Consider the following 19599-nt stretch of genomic DNA (forward strand, 5'->3'; position numbering starts at 1 on the left):
AAAATTAGAGAAATCAAACCAGGGGACACTCACTTAAGATCAGAAGAATTCCCATGGTGAAGAGTACAACTGCAAACACAAGTCCTCCAATCCGCAGGCTCTCATAATCTGCCACAAAGAAAGACAATTGTTGGTCCAAGTCAGCACCCAATATAGCAGAAACTTTCATTATTCTGTTTGGACAGAACCCTGTGTCCTTTTTGTCCTATCCAACTGGCTTCCAAGTTCCAGTAAACTCAGAATCTAGTGACCTTGTCACCCATCCACCGCTCAGTATCCATCCCCTCTCCCAGAGCTTAGTGTACTGTGCCTCCTCTACAGACCCCAATACCCATTCTTCCTCTTCCAAATCCATTGCACAACCAATAGGATACATACTTATTTCAAAGTAATGCAGACTTGAGCAGAGAGGGAAAGGTCAAGAAAAATCAGGGTTATGAGACTGGAACAAACCCATGGGATGAAGAGGTGTAGGAAATAGAAGACAAACTATTAGAATGCAGATTTGTGTGGGTGAAGAGGAATTAAAAGCAGGGGTGTATGACAGTGGTACAGACCAATAGGTTACAGACATACATACAGGGGGGTTTAAGAGGTGTCCTGTGGTCATCAAGTAACTATTAAAAGGGACACTAAACCCAGTTTTATTTTAAAATGATTCAGATAGAGCATGCAATTTTAAGCAACTTTCTAATTTACTCCTTTTATCATTTTTTCTTCTTTCTTGCTATCTTTATTTAAAAAGCAGAAATGTAAAACTTAGGAGCCGGACCATTTTCCCCCCAGAACCTGGGTTATGCTTGCTTATTGGTTTGCTAAATGTAGTCACCAATAAGCAAGTGCTATTCAGGGTGCTGAACCTAAAATGGGCTGGCTTATAAACATTACTTTCCTGTTTTTAAATAAAGATAGCAAGAGAACGAAGAAATGGGAGTAAATTAGAAAGTTCCTTAAAATTACATGCTCTATCTGAATCATGAAAGATAAAAGATAAGTCCAAGGCTTCATTCCTTACTGTTGGGAAATACAACACCTGGCCACCAGGATGAGGCAAAGACACCCCAGCCAAAAGCTTAAAACACTAAGAACAAGATTGAGGGTCCAAGGCGGATCCCTTGACCCATAACTGGGTAGCTTGGTATTGAGGCGGGATGTGATAAGATCTATCTCCGGCTTCCCCCACTCGCTGCATATCTCTGCAAACACCTCGGGTGAAGAGACCACTCCCCTGGGTGAAAGGATTGTCTGTTGAGGAAGTCTGCTTCCCAGTTGTCCACACCCGGAATGTGGATCGCTGACAGTGTACATTTGTGAGTCTCCGTCAACTCTAGTATCTGAGATACTTCTCTCATCGCCAAGGAACTGCTCGTTCCCCCTTGATGGTTGATATAGGCAACCAAGGTTATATTGTCTGATTGGAATCTGATAAACTGGGATGAACCCAGAAGGGGCCAAGCCTTCAAGGCATTGAAGATTGCCCGGAGTTCCAAAATATTTATCAGAAGGGAGGACTCATCCTGAGTCCAAAGACCTTGTGCCTTCTTGGCACCCCAAATGGCTCCCCAGCCGGAAAGGCTTGCGTCTCTAGTAACAATTTCCCAGGACAGTCTCAAAAAGCACGTGCCTTGGGACAGATGATCTGGACAGAGCCACCAGGAGAGCGAGTCTCTCGACAGGCTGTCCCGCACAATCTGTTGAGACAGATCTAAATGGTCGCTGTTCCATTGTCTCAGCATGCATAGTTGTAAGGGTCTGAGATGGAATCTGGCAAAAGGAATGATGTCCATGCAGGACACCATGAGTACGATTACCTCCATACACTGAGCCACTGAGGGTCTCGAGGAGGCCTGGAGGACAAGACATGCAGAAGTTAGCTTGCAACGGTCTCTGATTTGTGAGGAATATTCTCATGGATATGGAGTCTATTATTGTTCCCAGGAAATTCACCCATGTACTTGGAGTAAGAGAACTCTTTTCCAAGTTTATCTTCCATCCATGTGATCAAAGAAGACTGACTCAGAATGTTCTTCCACTAGACGAAAAGATGGTGCCTGTACCAAGATATCGTCCAGGTAAGGTGCTACTGCAATACCCCATGTTCTGGCAACGGTTAGAAGAGCCCCCAGAACCTTTGTAAATATCCATGGAGCAGTAGCTAGGATGAACTGGAAGTGCTGGTCCAGAAAAGTAAGCCTCAGGAACTGAAAATGTTCACTGTGAATCGGAACATGAAGGTATGCATCCTTCAGGTCTATTGTGGTTATAAACTGTCCTTCCTGAACCAGAGGAAGGATTGACCGTATTGTCTCGATCTTGAAAGAGGGAACCGCTCAGAAACTTGTTTAGGCACTTTAGGTCCAGAAATGGACAAAAAGTTTCCTCCTTCTTTGGAACCACAAAAAGGTTTGAATAAAACACCAAACCTCTTTCTGCTGTAGGTACCGGAACAATTACTAATAGAGAGGAGAGATCCCTTACGCAACCTAAGAAGGCAGCCCTCTTTTCTGGTCTTGTTGAAAGACTGGAGAGTAGGAATCTGCCCCTGGGTGGATGAGACTTGAATCCTTCTGGAACCAAGCGTCTGAAAAAAGACACAGTCTGCCCCCTACTCGATTCGATCCCGGATCGGGGGCTGCCCCTTCATGCTGATTTGTTCTCGGTGAGCTTCTTAGTCTGTTTGGACTTATTCCAGGAGTGAGCGGGCTTCCAAGTACTCTTGGGCTGCTCGGACTTGGAAGAGGACTTCTGTTGTTGCGACTTGTCAGCACAAAAGGAACGAAAATTAAACAGTTGCCATCCCTTAGACCTATTCTTCTTATCTTGCGGTAGGTAGGCACCTTTCCCTCTGGTAACTAGATAATGGAGTCCAGCCCTGGACCGAATAAAATCTTCCCCTTGAAGGGAAGAGAAAGGAGCATGGATTAAAAAGTCATATCCGCAGACCAAGACTTCAACCAGAGAGCCCGGCGGGCTAGAACCGCAAAGCCAAAACCTCAATGAGCTGCTCCAGCAACCGCGGCTACAGCTGCCGCCGGTTGAAATAAAAACCCTGTATGTTGAAACATCTTCCTCAGAAAAGTTTAAATTTATTTTCTATCCATAGGCTCTCTAAAAGAAGAACTATCCTCCAGAGGGATAGTAGCATGCTTAGCCAGCGTGGAAATAGCAGATCCGGAATAATTTTTTAAAAGTAGACGAGGGGTAAAAAGAAGTTCCTACTCTTTCCGATTCGTTACTAATAATGTTCGCCATCTTAACTGGCACAGGAAAAGTCAGATGGGCCTTCCTATCTACGTAAACCCTGTCTAATTTAGGGATCTTAAGCTCCTCAGGGAGTGTAGCCTCTGGAACCTCTAGAGTAGACAGAACCTCCTTTAATATAAAACGCAGATGCTCAATGTGACGAATGAAACCTTCTCAGCGTCACAATAGAGGGGTGTGGGCATGAAGGGGTTAATGGCACACAGCTCTGGTTCCCTTATCCTTGCAACTCTGCAAAAGGACCTTAAAAGGGATACCACATTAGCCCCCAGATCTTGTCCACACTGCTCTAATTAACAACTTCCCTGCTGCCACCACCAAAACTTTTTAAATCTGCCATTCCTGTAGGGGAGGTCCACATCCACACCCAGGGTCCCATCCTGTTTTACTCTCTGTAAAAGGGCAGGATGTACTCTGACCCCTACACCAGCCATGCCATTCACTCCTCCTTGCACATGCAATGCCAGTTCTAGCACAGAAGGGTATACACTCTCAGTCTGCCCTTCTGCCCAGCCCTGCTGCTCTCTCACATTCCCACACACTGCATCAGGCATCCCATTGTCACAATCAATGGCAGTATAACCCTTTTCACTGGCACAATACAGTACTGGTACAGGTTCAGGTAAATCATCATTAACCCTAGGCTCTCCCTCCCAGCGCCCAGGTTCAATAGAAGCAACATTGTTACAAATATTTTCAATACATCCCTCCCTAGGCTCACCCTCCCAGCGCCCAGGTTCAATAGAAGTAACATTGTCACAAACATTTTCAATACATCCCTCTTCATCAGAACAAGACATTACTGGTGTACACAAAGGCAGAGCTGCATTAACCCTCAGCCCCCCCTCGCAGCAATCATGTTCAAGGGAATCATTCTTCATTCTTTGGTGGGATACCTCCAGCTCTGGTGCAGCTAGCAATGTGTCCATCCCCAGCCTCCCCTCTGGGTCCCCCAAAGTTTCACACACTACCTCAGTTGGTGCAGGGCCCTCTACTGGCCCTTCCAGATTGCAGGTGTTGTCTTCTGGGGCGTACTGACAAAGCATCCGGCCCAAATCATCGCCCAGCAAAACATCAACAGGGATATCCGCAGAAATCCCAACCTCCCGCAAACCCTTTCCCACACCCAATCAAGGTACACTCGTGCCACAGGCACTGCGGGGCAAACTCCCCCAATACCTTGAATGGACACAGTCCTCCCTGGTATAATGTTCTCCGGCTTTACCATTTCAGGATGCACCAAGGTAACCCGAAGCTCCACTATCCCTGAGTCCTGTTGCCACCTGGTCACCTCTGTAGGTTATCTCTCCGCTTTTGCCTTGGGAACCCACCCACAAACAAAACAGATGCTGGTTCCACAGCCACATTCCCACCCTCAGGTTTCTTCTTTTCTGGGCAGGTGAAACTCAGATGCCCCATCTGGTTACAAGTGAAACACCGGTGGGTATCCCCCTGTCCCGGTGTGGCCCCTGCCCCTCTGACTGTAGGGTGTAGATGAGATGGTCTCTCTGCTACCTTGTTTGCTCTTTTCCACTTAGGAGACACAGCTTGGATAGCTGCCTGGCTTGTTTCAGGTGCTCTGTTGTTGGCGTAATCATTAGCCAGATCTGCAGCCTCTGCCACTGTTTTGGACTTCCTGTCCAGAATCCATACTCTGGCATCAGGACTTTGCATTTGCAAGAACTGCTCCAGGATAATCAAATCCTCATGAGTGAGGACTTTTAGGCCCCCAGTCCATTGCTTAAAAGCAGACCTTAGCTGTGCAACATATTCTGTGCAGCTGTCATCTGCACTTTAGTGAAGACTCCGAAATTTTTTCCTGTAGAATTCCGGAGTGAGATTAAAACTTTTTAATAAGGCTGTTTTTATGGCCTCATAGTCCTGGTCATCCTCCACTGGAAGTGAAGCAAATACATCCAGTGCTTTACCCTTCAGGCGAGGAGCTAAATAGCGATCCCATTGCTCTGGGGGCAGCTGATACTGCTTGCATACCTTCTCAAAGCCCCACAGAAAAACATCCAAGTCAGTATCTCTTCCCAACATTGGAAAATACTCCAGGCAGGGCCTTTCTGTTGCTGTTTCCCCGCGTTCACTGGTTTGGGGAGACAGGCTGGTTCTGTTCCTCTGCATAACCTCCAGCTCATGTCTCCGTTGAGCATCCTTTTCCTATCTTTTTCTCTCTCTCTCTTTCTGCATCCTCTCTCCTTTTATTTCTCTCGCTGCAGCCTCCCTCTCTGCAGCCTCCCTCTTTCTCTCAGCTGCTTCTTGAAACTTGAGGATCAATTCCATTCTCAGTTTAGGATCAGCATCCCCCAAGTACCTGAGTGCTGTTTGTAGCTCAGACTCCTTTTCACTCACAGGGGTAACAGCAGTAGATATCATCTCCTGGGTTACCAGTTCCACAGTAACCCTCTCTGTGCCTGTTTCCTGCTCTGCTGGAATGTCATCTGCCTGCTGCAGTTCCTGGACCAACTGCTCCTTTGTTTTGCCAAAAGTTGCAATGGCTCTCTCCTGACAAATTAGCTCCAGGGATTCTTTCGGCATCTTTCTATATGCTTCCATAATGAGAGTAGCAACAAACAAACAAGAGGAAGGGAAAAAATTTTTTTTTCTTTGCACTGTATGTCTCTCTAATTAGGCACTGAGTTCTGTCTTTGGGAAATTACACAAAAACATGCAATTTCTTTTAGTACTATCCAAATAGCACTAAAAAACTCTAAATATCCCCACCGCTGCCAGCCAGTTTGTGACAAATCAAACCTTCTCAGCGTCACAATAGAGGGGTGTGGGCATGAAGGGGTTAATGGCACACAGCTCTGGTTCCCTTATCCTTGCAACTCTGCAAAAGGACCTTAAAAGGGATACCACATTAGCCCCCAGATCTTGTCCACACTGCTCTAATTAACAATTTCCCTGCTGCCACCACCAAAACATTTTAAATTAAAGGGGAGTTTTGGGGAACCCCTAAAAACTCACACTATTTAACAATTAGGTAATGTGCCTTTAACTTTGTCTCAACAGGAGTGTGAATTTGGATATTAGAGCCCAAAAGACAGAATGAGATTTTCTATGCGTTTAATAACAAAAATATCAATACAGGTTACCCAGTGCAAAATTATAAATACATTCAAAATAACATACAAATGCAAAGCTACAGTTCTTTAAAAAGAATAGGGGACATAAAAAATAGAAACACAATATCTTACTTATTACCAAGTTCTTTTAGATATGTGGAGACCTGCCATTCCAGATGTTTAGCGGTTTGGTCCCAAAGGCAGTTCTGCCTAAAAAGTCTCTCTCTGCATACTTGAACCAATTTTTCTTTGTCTTGTCAAAGACAACGCCTGGGTTATAATTTACAATGAGGGCAACCAATGCAAAGGAAGTCTTAGCTCCCACTATCAGCCTCCAAGGGGAGGAGAGTACTGCATTCCTACACACAGTTACACTACTAAGGAGGGGGGGTTCAGCTTACAGCTTTTCTGAAAGCAGTTTTCACACACACAGGAAAAAGCAATTCACATTAACCTTTTCCAAGCTGAGAACACAATACCACCTCTTCGGGGTAGCCAATCCAGGTATCAACTACTCCACATGATTGTGTCATGACACTCAATTTTAAATCTAAAGGAGGGTTTCTCCGCTGAAGGAGGTTTAGTAACTGAAGTCTCCAACTCAGAAAATTCACCCTCTGAAGCTACAGAGGTTAACTTATCCTCGGATAGCTGGGATATAGTAGCTAAATCCGACATATATTTAGATGACTCTAGGTCAGGAGAACTATGTTTAACCTTTCTCTTGTGTTTGTTAGAGCGAGGTAAGGCACTCAGGGCTGCAGACACCGCCTATTGCAACTGCACGGTACAGTCCGCTGGAAAAAAGCCCCCTCCAGATGGAGGATTAGTTGAGCCGTGGGGAACTGCATGTGGAGTGGGTAATGTAGAGAGGGTAGTAATTTCTCGGGACCCAGATTCCTGAGAAGTAGACAGCTCAGAAGGGCTAATAGCGCTATAAGTATTAGCAGGCTTGTCTCCCTTCTTAGACTTATTATTAATCAGTACAGAAGGAGTGGAACCTTCTAATGTAGTATCAGAGTCCTCCGCAGTTTTGTATATACTCACAGAAGAACAATCAAAAAGAAACGCTTTTATTTAAAAAAATGGCACCTTAATACTCCTAATGGCTGGATCACTCACCACCTGCTAGACCCAGACAGCTAACACTGAAAACACTCTCCTCAGGAGTGATGTCTACAGCAGGATCTTAGGAAATTAAAGAGACCGCATCCGGTCACGTGGTACGTAAGATAGGACTTTCCCTGTTATGAAAAAGGGCGCCAAGCTATTATGAGCTGCACAACACTTCAACGAAAGTGAAACCTGTTTGTTCCAAGCCAAAAACACACAGTCTGAGCCTAAAAAAACTCTCACATTGAGCAGATATAAATCCCCAAACTGTTCAAATAATCTCCCTGAAGGAGATATTAACCCTTGATCCTATCGAGGTATAAAGGAGCCATACTGTGACCCTGTATAGGGTTTTAAAATGTGTATATATAAAAAACGGTCTTCCCTCCAGGATCCATGCTGTGGAACAGGAACAGCCTCTCAAGTGTGACAGTCTTGCAGCAGAGCTTCTGACATGGACTTGAGTGTGTAGCAGCAAGCAGTGAAACTCGTCAACACTGATTGCTCAGGAGCTGCTAGCGACAGTCTGGATGGGTTCGCAGAAAAACTTTTCCTGCATCTCCAGACTCTAACTTTCATCAACACTCTCACTGAGAGGTTGACTTAATTACTTAAAACTCCAATCCTTTCTCGAAGGGAACATACCCATACAGGACTATCCAAATCTTCTAACACTTCTCTGCCACCTCCAATAGTGATGAAAGGCAAAGAATGACTGGGGGATAGGGGTAGTGGGAGGGATATTTAAGCCTTTGGCGGTGGTGTCTTTGCCTACTCCTGGTGGCCAGGTGTTGTATTTCCCAACAGTAAGGAATTAAGTTGTGGACTCTCCCTGCCTTATGGAAGGAAAAATGGGTTTAGTATCCCTTTAACTTATAGCTGTGCTAGTTATGAACAAAAATGAAAATCGTGATTTTGGACCCAATAAATCGCGATCGCGATTGCAATTTTAATCGCAATTTTCTTATAAATGACTATAACACCTTAATTTTTTAATAAAAAATGTATTTAACACTACAAAATCTTAATGTACATGTTTCTCAATGTCCAATACACTCTGGGAGCATAAAAATACAAACCACAAAATAGTTCAAATAAAATTAGCTGCCTGTGCTGTGGTTACATAGTAGACACTAGCCAGTTCTTAGGTCTTCTCACACAACATTGTCATGTTTTATTGGACAGTCAGTCTAGCTGTGGTACGATTAACATATGAAGCAGTGTAAGCATGGAGAAACCTGAAAAGTGTTGACTTTACAGCAGTATGATTTGTGTATAAGTGCAGTAAAGGTAGTACAATGCACACACTGCTGGATTTGTTATTCATTTAGATGAGTGATTGTCCAGGCAAACATGAGGGATGTGGCATTGACAAGGTCAATCCTGACATCCTGCAGCCTGTCATATTACATCACACAGCTATACTGTAGTACATAACAGAACACTAAGAACAGTTATAATTAGAGTACATAATACAAACAAGTGAACTCTGCCACACCGATGAAGGCCTGTTGCTCCACACACACACTCCCACACTTGCAATCTCTGCAATAATAGCCGTTTCGCTGGCACTGGTCCGCCTCTCATCCTCCCTCTCTGTTTTCATGACGAACAGAGAATTATTTTTTTTTTAGAATTGCGTACTCTTGCGGGTTTTCAAATCACGGCAATTAATCGCGGTTTTAAATCGCATATGAGATTAATCGTGCATCCCTACTCTGGACTAAGGATGGAAACGTTAGGTAGAAAAGAGAACAGAAGGAAAGAAAAGTCTCTGCATTCCCCATTTTATTCTAAGCCACCTATTCACTAAAGCTCACTCCTTAATTTATAATAAAGTATTAGCTGCAGGGAATACAAGAAGATGGAGAATCTGGAGATGGCAAAGGGATAAAGAGAATTAGATACAGGGAAAGAAAGAATGACATGGCAAAGACAGGAATATTAGGTTCCAAAACACTGTTGCCGTGATAATTCTTAATAATAATACAGTATACATACTAGCAACTAAATGTTAATCTTTAGTTCAGTAATGGTTTAACTAAGCTACTATATTTCACTGTTATCATAGTTTCTGGATCTTTGGATATATATTGTGGTCATAAAGTTCAAATGAAATGTCTTAATATTGGCTTTAGAACCATGTCCTGTAATGGGAACTCACCATAAAAGAAAGGATTTTGTGACTTCTCTTCCTCACTGGCTCCTGCAAAAAAAGCATGTTATATTATTAGCTCAGGCTCAGATAGTGTGGCATGTACATTTTACATAGTAAGATAGTTTATCTATCAATACTCGGTTTATTAAAGTGCAAGGTTTGAAATTACAATATATTTCTGAAATGAGAGGAGATTGGGAAGATAGACATATGTTTTATTAAAAGGTACAAGTAGACAATGAATTTATGCAACATCTATCTGATGTATGGGACCTACTAATTACACATTAATAGGCTCTTCAATATATGTAGGGTAACTTCACTGCAATTATTTGTAATGTACCTGCCTATGCTTCAGTGCTATACAGGAAGTACAATAAATTAATAAAGTGCATTGGTATAAAAACTGAGGCAACACCTAATTAACATGATATAAATGGTAGTTGATGAAGTCAAAGGATCAGACATTTGTGTGAAGGGTGAGTTAACGTTAGGGCAGAGTTCATTGAGGATATCAGGTGTGCACTGCTGACCAGGAAAGTTGGCCTTGCATAAAATATTAGGTATCAAATGTAAAGTGACCACTTGACTATACATCACCAGAAGACACATAGCTGGAGCTGTTCACCTACCCAGCACAGGAACAAGTGCAGAACACAGGAAGATCAGTGCAGTCTCCATTAGCCCTAATAATAAATAGATATATCATTAATAATGAATGAATGGGGCAATGTTGGAAACAAAATTTGTTTTAGTATATTCAAAAGTATTTGGTATATTGTTTTTTTAATTAAATAATGCACTTATAAGCTTTTACTAAAGAGTTTAATGCAATTACACCTTGCCACAAAGATCCATTTTATTGTTGACATCTGATGAATGAATATTGGAGTACCTGTGTAGCCTGCTCTTTTTGTGAGTATTCTGTACACTGTATCATAATGTTTTGATACCGACTGTGCTAGGCCATTTTGATGCCTAGCAGTGAGTAGTACCCATACTACTGTTGTACCCAGCATTTTAATGTCCCTTTAAACATTTTGATCCAAAATTAAACCGCTTTATAAAAAACAAAATGTATGCCTACCTTATAAATGTCTCTTTTTCCTGGAATGTCCACAATTCCATTCTTTACTAGTGGTAATTCAACTCCTGGCCAGCAGGAGGAGGCAAAGAACACCCCAGCAGAGCTGTTAAAGGGACATAATACTCATATGCTAAATCACTTGAAACTGATGCAGTATAACTGTAAAAAGCCGTCAGGAAAATATCACCTGAGCATCTCTATGTAAAAAAGGAAGATATTTTAACTCACAATTTCCTCAGCTCAGCAGAGTAAGTTCTGTGTAAAAAGTTATACTCAACTGCTGCTCAGCTACAGGTAAAAAAAAATAAAAAAATGAAGAAATGAACAGCAGCCAATCAGCATCAGCAGTGCTGAGGTCATGAACTCTTTTACTGTGATCTCATGAGATTTGACTTAACGCTCATGAGATTTCATTGTAAACTTACTTACACTGAATAGGGAAATAACATGAGGGTGCACGAGGCTCATCCCTTCAGCTGTCCCGGGACAGACATACTGATATGCTGTTTAGAAATCCTTTACAATGGGATGTGGATACTGAGGAACTTTTGAGGTAAAATATCTTTCTTTTTTACATAGAGATGTTCAGGTGATATTTTCTAGTCAGCTTTTTACAGCTATGCTGCATCACTTTCAAGTATTTAAACATTTGGGTATTATGGCCCTTTAAGTGTCACTCCCATTACCCATAATCCCCAGTTATTCGGCCAAAGGAAATAGAAGATGACACAAGATTATAGAGGTGCCTGAGATTTATACACAAAAAAATGCCGTCTTAAATTAAACTGAGGCCGGGTCGTGGATTCTCCATGCCAGGAAAGTAAGACATTTATCAGGTAAGCATACATTTTGTTTTTTATAAAGCTGTTGAATTTTATATATATATATATATATATATATATATATATATATATATATATATATATATATATATATATATATATATATATATATATATATATATATATTTTATATCTCCTGATCTGTGACAATCCTAAAGGATGTGAGATGCTTGGAAGGCATGTCATATGGCCTTTGAATGAGTGCATCAGGGGGTGGGGGAATAACCTTTAAAGACTTTTGTTTAATATGATATCAAATATATATTTCTTTCCAATGGCATGGAGAGTCCACAATTTAATTCCAATTACTAGTGGAAAGCAATACCAAAGCTAGAAGACACAGAATGGAAGGGAGGGAGAACAAGACAGGCGGACCTAAACAGAAGGCACCACCGCTTGAAGAACTTTTCTCCCAAAGAAAGCCTCAGCCGAGGCAAAAGTATCAAATTTGTAGAATTTGGAAAAGGTATGCAATGAGGACCAAGTGGCTGCCTTGCAGATTTGTTCTACAGAAGCTTCATTTTTGAAAGCACAGGAAGAGACAGATCTGGTGGAATGAGCCGTAATTCTCTCAGGAGGCTGCTGTCCAGCTGTCTCATAAGCCAACCTGATAACACTTCTCAACCAGAGAGAAAGGGTAGTAGAAGTGGCCTTCTGACCCTTATGCTTAGCAGAGAAAACAATGAACAGGGCAGATGATTGCCTAAAATCTTTAGTTGCTTGAAGGTAAAACTTTTGAACAGGCGTTCCTGATTGATATTGCGATCCGATACTACTTTGTGAAAAAATCCCCAACTTAGTACAAAGAACCGGCTTATCCGCATGAAAGATAAGGTAAGGGGAATCACACTGCAGAGCCGAAAGCTTAGAAACTCTGCGAGCAGAAGAAATAGCAAGGAGAAACAAAACTTTCCAAGATAACTTAATATCAACCGAATGCATAGGCTCAAATGGAGCCTACTGCAGAACTTTAACAAGATTAAGGCTCCAAGGGGGAGCAACAGGTTTAAACCCAGGCCTGATTCTGACCAAGGCCTGCACAACGGATTGAACATCTGGCAGATCTGCCAGACGCTTGTGCAAAAGAATAGACAGTGCAGAAATCTGACCCTTCAGAGTGCTGACTGATAAGCCTTTCTCCAGGCCCTCCTGAAGAAAAGACAAAATTTGAGGAACCCTCACCCTACTCAAAGAGAAACCCTTCGATTCACACCAATAAAGGTACTTACACCATACCTGCTAAAGCATGGTATCAATGACCTTCTCAGAAAAACCACGCCTAGCCAAAACTAGGCGTTCAATCGCCATGCAGTCAGCTTCAGAGAAAATAGATTTGGATGGAGAAAGGGATCCTGAAGTAGAAGGTCCTTCCTTAAAGGCAACCTCAACGGGGGAAGAGATGACATCTTTACCAGATCAGCGAACCAGACCCTGCTAGGCCAGGCATAAGCTATTAGAATCACAGACGCTCTTTCCTGCTTGATACGAGCTATGACTCGAGGAAGGAGAGCAAACAGAGGGAACAGGTAAGCAAGACTGTAGCTCCAAGGCACCACCAGAGCGTCGATCAGAGCGGCTTTGTGGATCTCTTGATTTTGAACCGTACCTTGGAAGCTTGGCGTTTAGACACGACTCCATCCGATCCAACTCTGAAACTCCCCACCTGAGGGTTATCATTGTGAATACCTTCAGATGGAGAGCACACTCCCCGGGATGAAAGGTCTGCCTGCTCAGAAAATCCGCTTCCCAGTTGTCCACCCCTGGGATGTGGATGACAGAGAGGAGACAATTGTGAGACTCCACCCACTGGAGAATGCGAGTCACCTCCTTCATGGCTAACAAACTCCGAGTTCCTCCCTGGTGGTTGATATATGCCACCGAGGTGATGTTGTCCGATATGGAATCTGATAAACCGGACCAAGGCTAGTTGAGGCCAGGCTGTTAAGGCATTGAAGATTGCTCTCAACTCTAGGATGTTTATGGGGAGAGAAGACTCCTCTGGAGTCCAAAGACCCTGAGCCTTTAAAGAACCCCAAACTGCTCCGCAGCCTGACAGGATGGTCTCAGGAATCATGTACCCTGAGACAGATGGTCCTGCAAAATCCAACAAGCAAGAGAATCTCTTGTTAGGGGATCCAGAGATATCCTCTGCGAGAGATCCTAGTTGTCTCTGTTCCATTGTCTGAGCATGCATAACTGTAGGGGTCTCAGATGGAACCGAGCAAAAGGAATGATGTCCATAGAAGCAAACATCAGACCAATTACTTCCATACACTGAACCACTGATAGACAGATAGAGGACTGAAGAGAAAGGCAAAAGTTTGGATTTTCTGATATCCGTCAGAAAAATCTTCATAGACAGAGAATCTATAATAGTTCCTGGCACCAGAGAACTCTTCTCCCGGATTCACTTTCCATCCGTGGGAACGTAGGATAGACAACAACATCTCTGTATGAGATCTTGCTAACTGAAAAGATGGCGCCACCGCTATTCCCTGAGATCTGACCACTGCCAAAAGGGCTAATAGAATCTTTGTAAAGACTTGAGGAGCCATAGCCAGGCCAAAGGGAAGGGCAACAAACTGGAAGTGTTTGTCTAGAAAGGCAAACCGCAGGAATTGGTGATGTTCCCTGTAAATAGGAACATGAAGATACGCCTCCTTCAGGTCTATGGTGGTCATGAACTGACCCTTCTGAACCAAGGGAAGAATGGAACGAATAGTCTCCATTTTGAAGGACGGAACCTTAAAGAATTTGTTGAGACAAAGTCTAAAATGGGATGGAAAGTTCCCTCTTTTTTGGGAACCACAAAAAGGTTTAAATAGAATCCTTGACCCTGTTCCTCTACTGAAACTGGAACAATCACTCCCAAGGAAGATAGGTCCTTTACACAGTTTAAGAAGGCCTCTCTCTTTGCAAATCCTGGCATCAATGTGGATGTGGCAGGATTTACCCCCGAACAGTTTATGGAGGCGTTTCTGGGCGATGATGTATTGGGGAACATTGTCGCCCAAACTAATTTATATGCCCATCAGTTCCGTGCTGCAAAGCCTGACACTTTTTTGGCAAAGCAGCAATGGTCCTCCATCGATGTGCCAGAATTTAAAAAATTCTGGGCATTGACTATGCTGTTGGGCATCCTAAAGAAACCCTCCATCTGCTCCTACTGGAGCAGTAGCCCCATTTTCTCCCAGAGTATGTTGAGGAAGAGGTATGAAATGATTCTACATTTCATGCACTTCAGCGACAACAGCCTGTGCCACCCCTAGGGAGCATCCCGGTTTGACAGGCTGTAGAAAATCCGCCCCCTGATTACCCACTTTACTGCCAGGTTTGCAGAGGCTTATACACTTGGAAGGAATATATGCATGGATGAATCCCTGATGAAGTATAGGGGAAGGCTGGGATTCAAGCAGTATATTTCTTCCAAGCGCTCCATGTTTGGAGTAAAGGTGTATAAGCTCTGTGAGAGCGAGACCGGGAACTCAGGCCTTCCGGGTGTACGAGGGAAAGGATATCCACCTTGACCTTCCAGGCTGCCCAGAACATATGGGAACCACTAGCAAGATTGTCTGGGACCTGATTTTACCCCTGATGAACAAAGGGTACCACTTGTATGTAGACAAATTTTACACAAGTGTCCTTTTGTTTAAGCTACTGTATTGTTTTTCTACAGTAGCTTGCGGTACAATTCGAAAAAGAACCGCGCAGGTTTCCCAGGAAAACTTGCACGCACCCGGCTACGAAGGGGGGGAGACCTCAGCTCCGCGACAAGAGGAGCTGTTGGCAGTTAAGTACAGAGACAAGAACAATGTATACCTTCTTACCACCATCCACACAGAGAGGACTGTGGAGGTCTCTGTACGTGGCAGAGCTGAGAGCACAATGAAGCCAGTGTGCATCAAGGCTTATAAACGGCATATGGGTGGGGTTGATCTAGCAGATCAGCTGCTGCAGCCCTACCTATTTATGCGGAAGACAACAGCCTAGTACAAAAAGGTTGTAATTTACTTAAAGCAGATTGTAACCCACAACGCTTTTTTGTTGTTCAAAAAAGCAAACCTCAAAATGAAACAGACTTTTTTATAGTTTCAGCTCCAGATCATTTTGGGATTTTGTACCACGATGCACCTGCTCCCCAGGCGGTGATGGGAGAGAGCAGAGTTGGGGCTACCCATTTTATTTTCAAAATCCCCCCTACTGCGGCGAAGCAGAATCCTCAGAAAAGATGCAGAGTCTGTACCAAGAGGGAGCAGAGAAAGGACACCACTTTTTACTGTCCTGATTGCCCTGGACAGCCTGGACTCTGCATTGGAGACTGCTTTAAGCGATATCACACACTGGTAAATTTGTAAAAAAAAAAAATTACATGGGGTTTTTTTTGGTTACGCTTACTGTTACTAAGTTGTTGGGGTTTTTTTTTACTTTTACTGTGCCAGATTTTTAATTTTCACTAATTTACATGTAACAACTTTACCCCAGTAATATTTTATCCCAATCCCTCCAGCTATCCTCAGATATTCCCTGCTCTTCCTTATGGTGTTTTGGGTTTCGCTGTCTGCGGCCGAGGTGGCGGGCCTTTAATACTATTGATCAATGGGAGGGGGTCTTTATTACTGAATCCATGAATGTGATAGCTGGCTTACTAATATTTACAATACAGAAGTTCCAATTTACTCTCAGTATAGGATTTGAAGACCGTGTTGGGTGTTTCTCCCTTTTTATCTTAGCTAAGTATACTCCTTAAGAAACTATAGCCTGCCACTATAGAATATGCAAATCACATATACAGATTTCTACAGGTGCTAAGCCTATGTTTACTTCTGAATATATGTATATACCAAATAATCCAACTAATTATTGTGGAGTTGGACTGTTACCTTTAGCGTGATTTAAAGCTATGCTGCTAACAGCTGGAATCCTCCGGTAGACCACTACTGCGTGATAGACAACTGCCTTGCCCCCCCTTCTATATTAACCTTATAGGAAAATAATAAAATAAAATCTGAGGTCCAAATAATGAGATCCACAAGTGGCCTCCTCTTTTTTAAATAGCCTTCTGTTAATGCCATTACCCTATGAAGTATGAGGTCCAAGAGTGGCCTCCTGATCAGTATAGAAGGCTTAGATTGATATTGGCACGTGTTTTCTTTTTAAATTGTTTTTCTTTTCTCTCTACAGCAACTGTTGCTTTTCAGAGCTTTATATCATATAGAAAGCAGACATCATTTACTGAATGTAAACTTTTACTTTGTAATCTGTATTATGCTCTTTGATATAGCAGACATTGTTAATTGCATATGCCTTTTCAATATGTAATTTATATGATGTACCTTGTCAGGGCCGCCATTAGAAATTTTGGGGCCCCTGACTTAACAATTGATCAGGGCCCTCCCCCCCGCCTCCTTTGACATGTGCAATTTTTGACCAAGTGACTAAAAAATATATACACATTATTCTTAAGTGTCTATTTAAACTTGGAAATGTTGTAAAGGTAGTAACATACAAACACACAGACACACGCATACACTGAAACATACACACACACACATAAGGATTGACATATAGACACTCTAGCAGACACGCAAAGAAACACACTCAGACACAGACACCCAAACAGAAACTCAGCACTTGTTTAAATTGACCTGACAAGTAATGAGGTAAACTACAGTTTTGTAAAAAAAAAATGGAGTTCTGATTATCTTTTTGCAAAGGAAGATGCCAACTAAATGATAACAACAGCATGCAGTGGCTGAAAGGAAGGGCCCTGAACTGCCTAAACAATAATTTAAAGGTTAAATGGTAGATCGGTGACTTTCGGAAAGGTCTCAGTCTCAAAGTCTGTAGAACGATGTGAATAATCAGTAGTAAGGTCAAAATGTCCTAAAAAGGAACAGACAATGGACACACACACACATAACAAACTCAAACTTTCACATACACCCAAGGAAACACAGACAGAGAGCTTCAGAAAACACACAAAGACATACACACAAACAGAGACACCCACAGAAAACACACAAAGACATACACACACCCTCACAGAGGCACCCACAGAAAACACACACCCTCACAGAGACATCCACAGAAAACAGACATACATACACACACACACACACACCCTCACAGAGACATCCACAGAAAACACAGACATATATACATACATACACACACACCCTCACAGAGATATCCACAGAAAACAGACATACACACCCACCCTCACAGAGGCATCCAGATAAAATACACAAAGACAAACATACACACACCCTCACAGAGACACCCATAGAAAAAGCTCAAAGACATATGCACACACCCTCACAGACTTCCACAGAAAATGCACAAAGACATACACACCCACCCTCACAGAAAAAAATACATACACACTCATAGAGACACAAACCAAAGCACAAAGACATAAACACAGACACCCACAGAAACACTCACAGGAGGAAACATTTATGCACCTTCCATCCCCTAAATCAACAGTGTGTGACATGCATGATAAAAAAAATTGCAGAAATTAAGAGATCACTTTTTAAAGAATCATATTTGTAAATGTGCAAACAAAAATAATTCTGTGAATTCAAAATTGTACATTAATGATCTGGGTAGATGGCTAGATGAAGAAAAGTACTTTTAAAAGGTTGACATATGTTTGTTTGATTTTTCCCCAACCAAGAGCACCACTTCAAATATAGTGTAAAAATGTTCCAATCTGTCAGCTGTACTTATGGATTCTGAAAATGCTGTACTCTATATGGTCTTGGTGGAACCATAAGCTGTGGTACTCATACCATTAGATCTGGTTAAAAACAGGATTTAGGCTTGTTATGTATTTCAAAATTAAGTCAGCTGTAGTGTAAACTGAACAGTTTTAAGTTAACCTGTCTCATTTCAAACACTGAGCAATCTTAGTCTGAGAGTATAACATGTTATGCAGATTTAAAAATCTTAGATAAAAGGCCTACTTGCATCTGGAAAGTCCTTGCATAAAGGGGGACTAAACTTGAATGTAATTAAAAAAAAAAAAAAATATATATATATATATATATATATATATAAAAATAAATAAAATGCATATCTGCCAAAAGGGTACCTACCATTTGTGTATTGAGGAGGAAACATTTCTACATGGTTTTAAATATAGAATTTCTACAGCATTGTCAAATAATCATAAATACACTGCTGCTAAAAAAAAATGTCTTTTTTTGGCCCCCGGTCCCAAGATACAACTACTACCATACTGAAGTTACAATCCGAAATTGCACAAAGAAATAAAAAACATTTGCTAAGTAAGTCCTACCTCCTCTGCAAATGAAAGTGATTTGCCGTCTGACTCAGGCACACACTGTACAAACAAGGTGCCAAGTCTGTCTCACACTGTGCATAGTGGTTTAGTGCACATTGAGAAATCCTCTCAAATGCTAATACTTTACTCCTTGCAATAACATTTCCCATGCTCAATTAGCACTCTGCTGTAGTACCCACTGGTGGCTGCCAAAATTAAAAAAAAAAAAAAAAAAAAGATTTTTTTTTTTTAGTTCTTGCCTCATGCCCATTGGGCCCCTGACAGTAGTCACCCCTGTCACCCCCTGATGGCGGCCCTGTACCTTGTCATAAGTCTTTTTTGGAACGCAACCATGCAATGATATAATACTTTATATGTATGCCAAAACTTTGACCTCAATAAAAAAAAAATATTTAAAAAAAAGAAAGAAAAAGAGTGTTAAAATACCAGCATTTCAAATACCCTGGGGTGTCTACTTTTAAAAAATATAGGATTTGATGGGGGTAAATTACATTGGCCGGCTTCAGAAATGTCCCAAATAGGACATGGGTGCATGATGACAGATGTGAAAATTCCAAGTTGGAAAACTGGAATGCGTCCCCTAAAAATAAGGCCTTTTAGCCCCCAGAGAACCCAACACACCTATACATGGGTGGTATCACCGTACGCAGGAGATGTTGTTGAACACATATTGAGGTGTTTTTTGTCAGTAACACATAACAGGAACTGAGAATCCATGCCTAAAGTACAATGTGTGTGAAAAATAAAACAAAAAA

General features: G+C 42.1%; 1 protein-coding gene across 3 annotated transcripts in view; it reads right to left on the reverse strand.

Annotated features, from left to right (window-relative positions):
- Positions 1 to 19599, reverse strand: part of FXYD6 (FXYD domain containing ion transport regulator 6) — a 97133-nt gene that overhangs the window by 17939 nt on the left and 59595 nt on the right. For all 3 annotated transcript variants that reach the window (XM_053691285.1, XM_053691283.1, XM_053691284.1), the window contains 3 exons: positions 10239 to 10292; positions 9613 to 9654; positions 34 to 108 (listed from right to left, as the gene is read on the reverse strand). In XM_053691285.1, coding sequence (XP_053547260.1) covers positions 34 to 108; positions 9613 to 9654; positions 10239 to 10287 — 166 coding nt within the window. In that variant the 5' untranslated portion in view covers positions 10288 to 10292. The remainder of the gene's footprint in view (positions 1 to 33; positions 109 to 9612; positions 9655 to 10238; positions 10293 to 19599) is intronic.

Source organism: Bombina bombina, chromosome 8 (genome assembly GCF_027579735.1).
Source record: "Bombina bombina isolate aBomBom1 chromosome 8, aBomBom1.pri, whole genome shotgun sequence".
In the NCBI taxonomy this organism is placed as follows: Eukaryota; Metazoa; Chordata; class Amphibia; order Anura; family Bombinatoridae; genus Bombina; species Bombina bombina.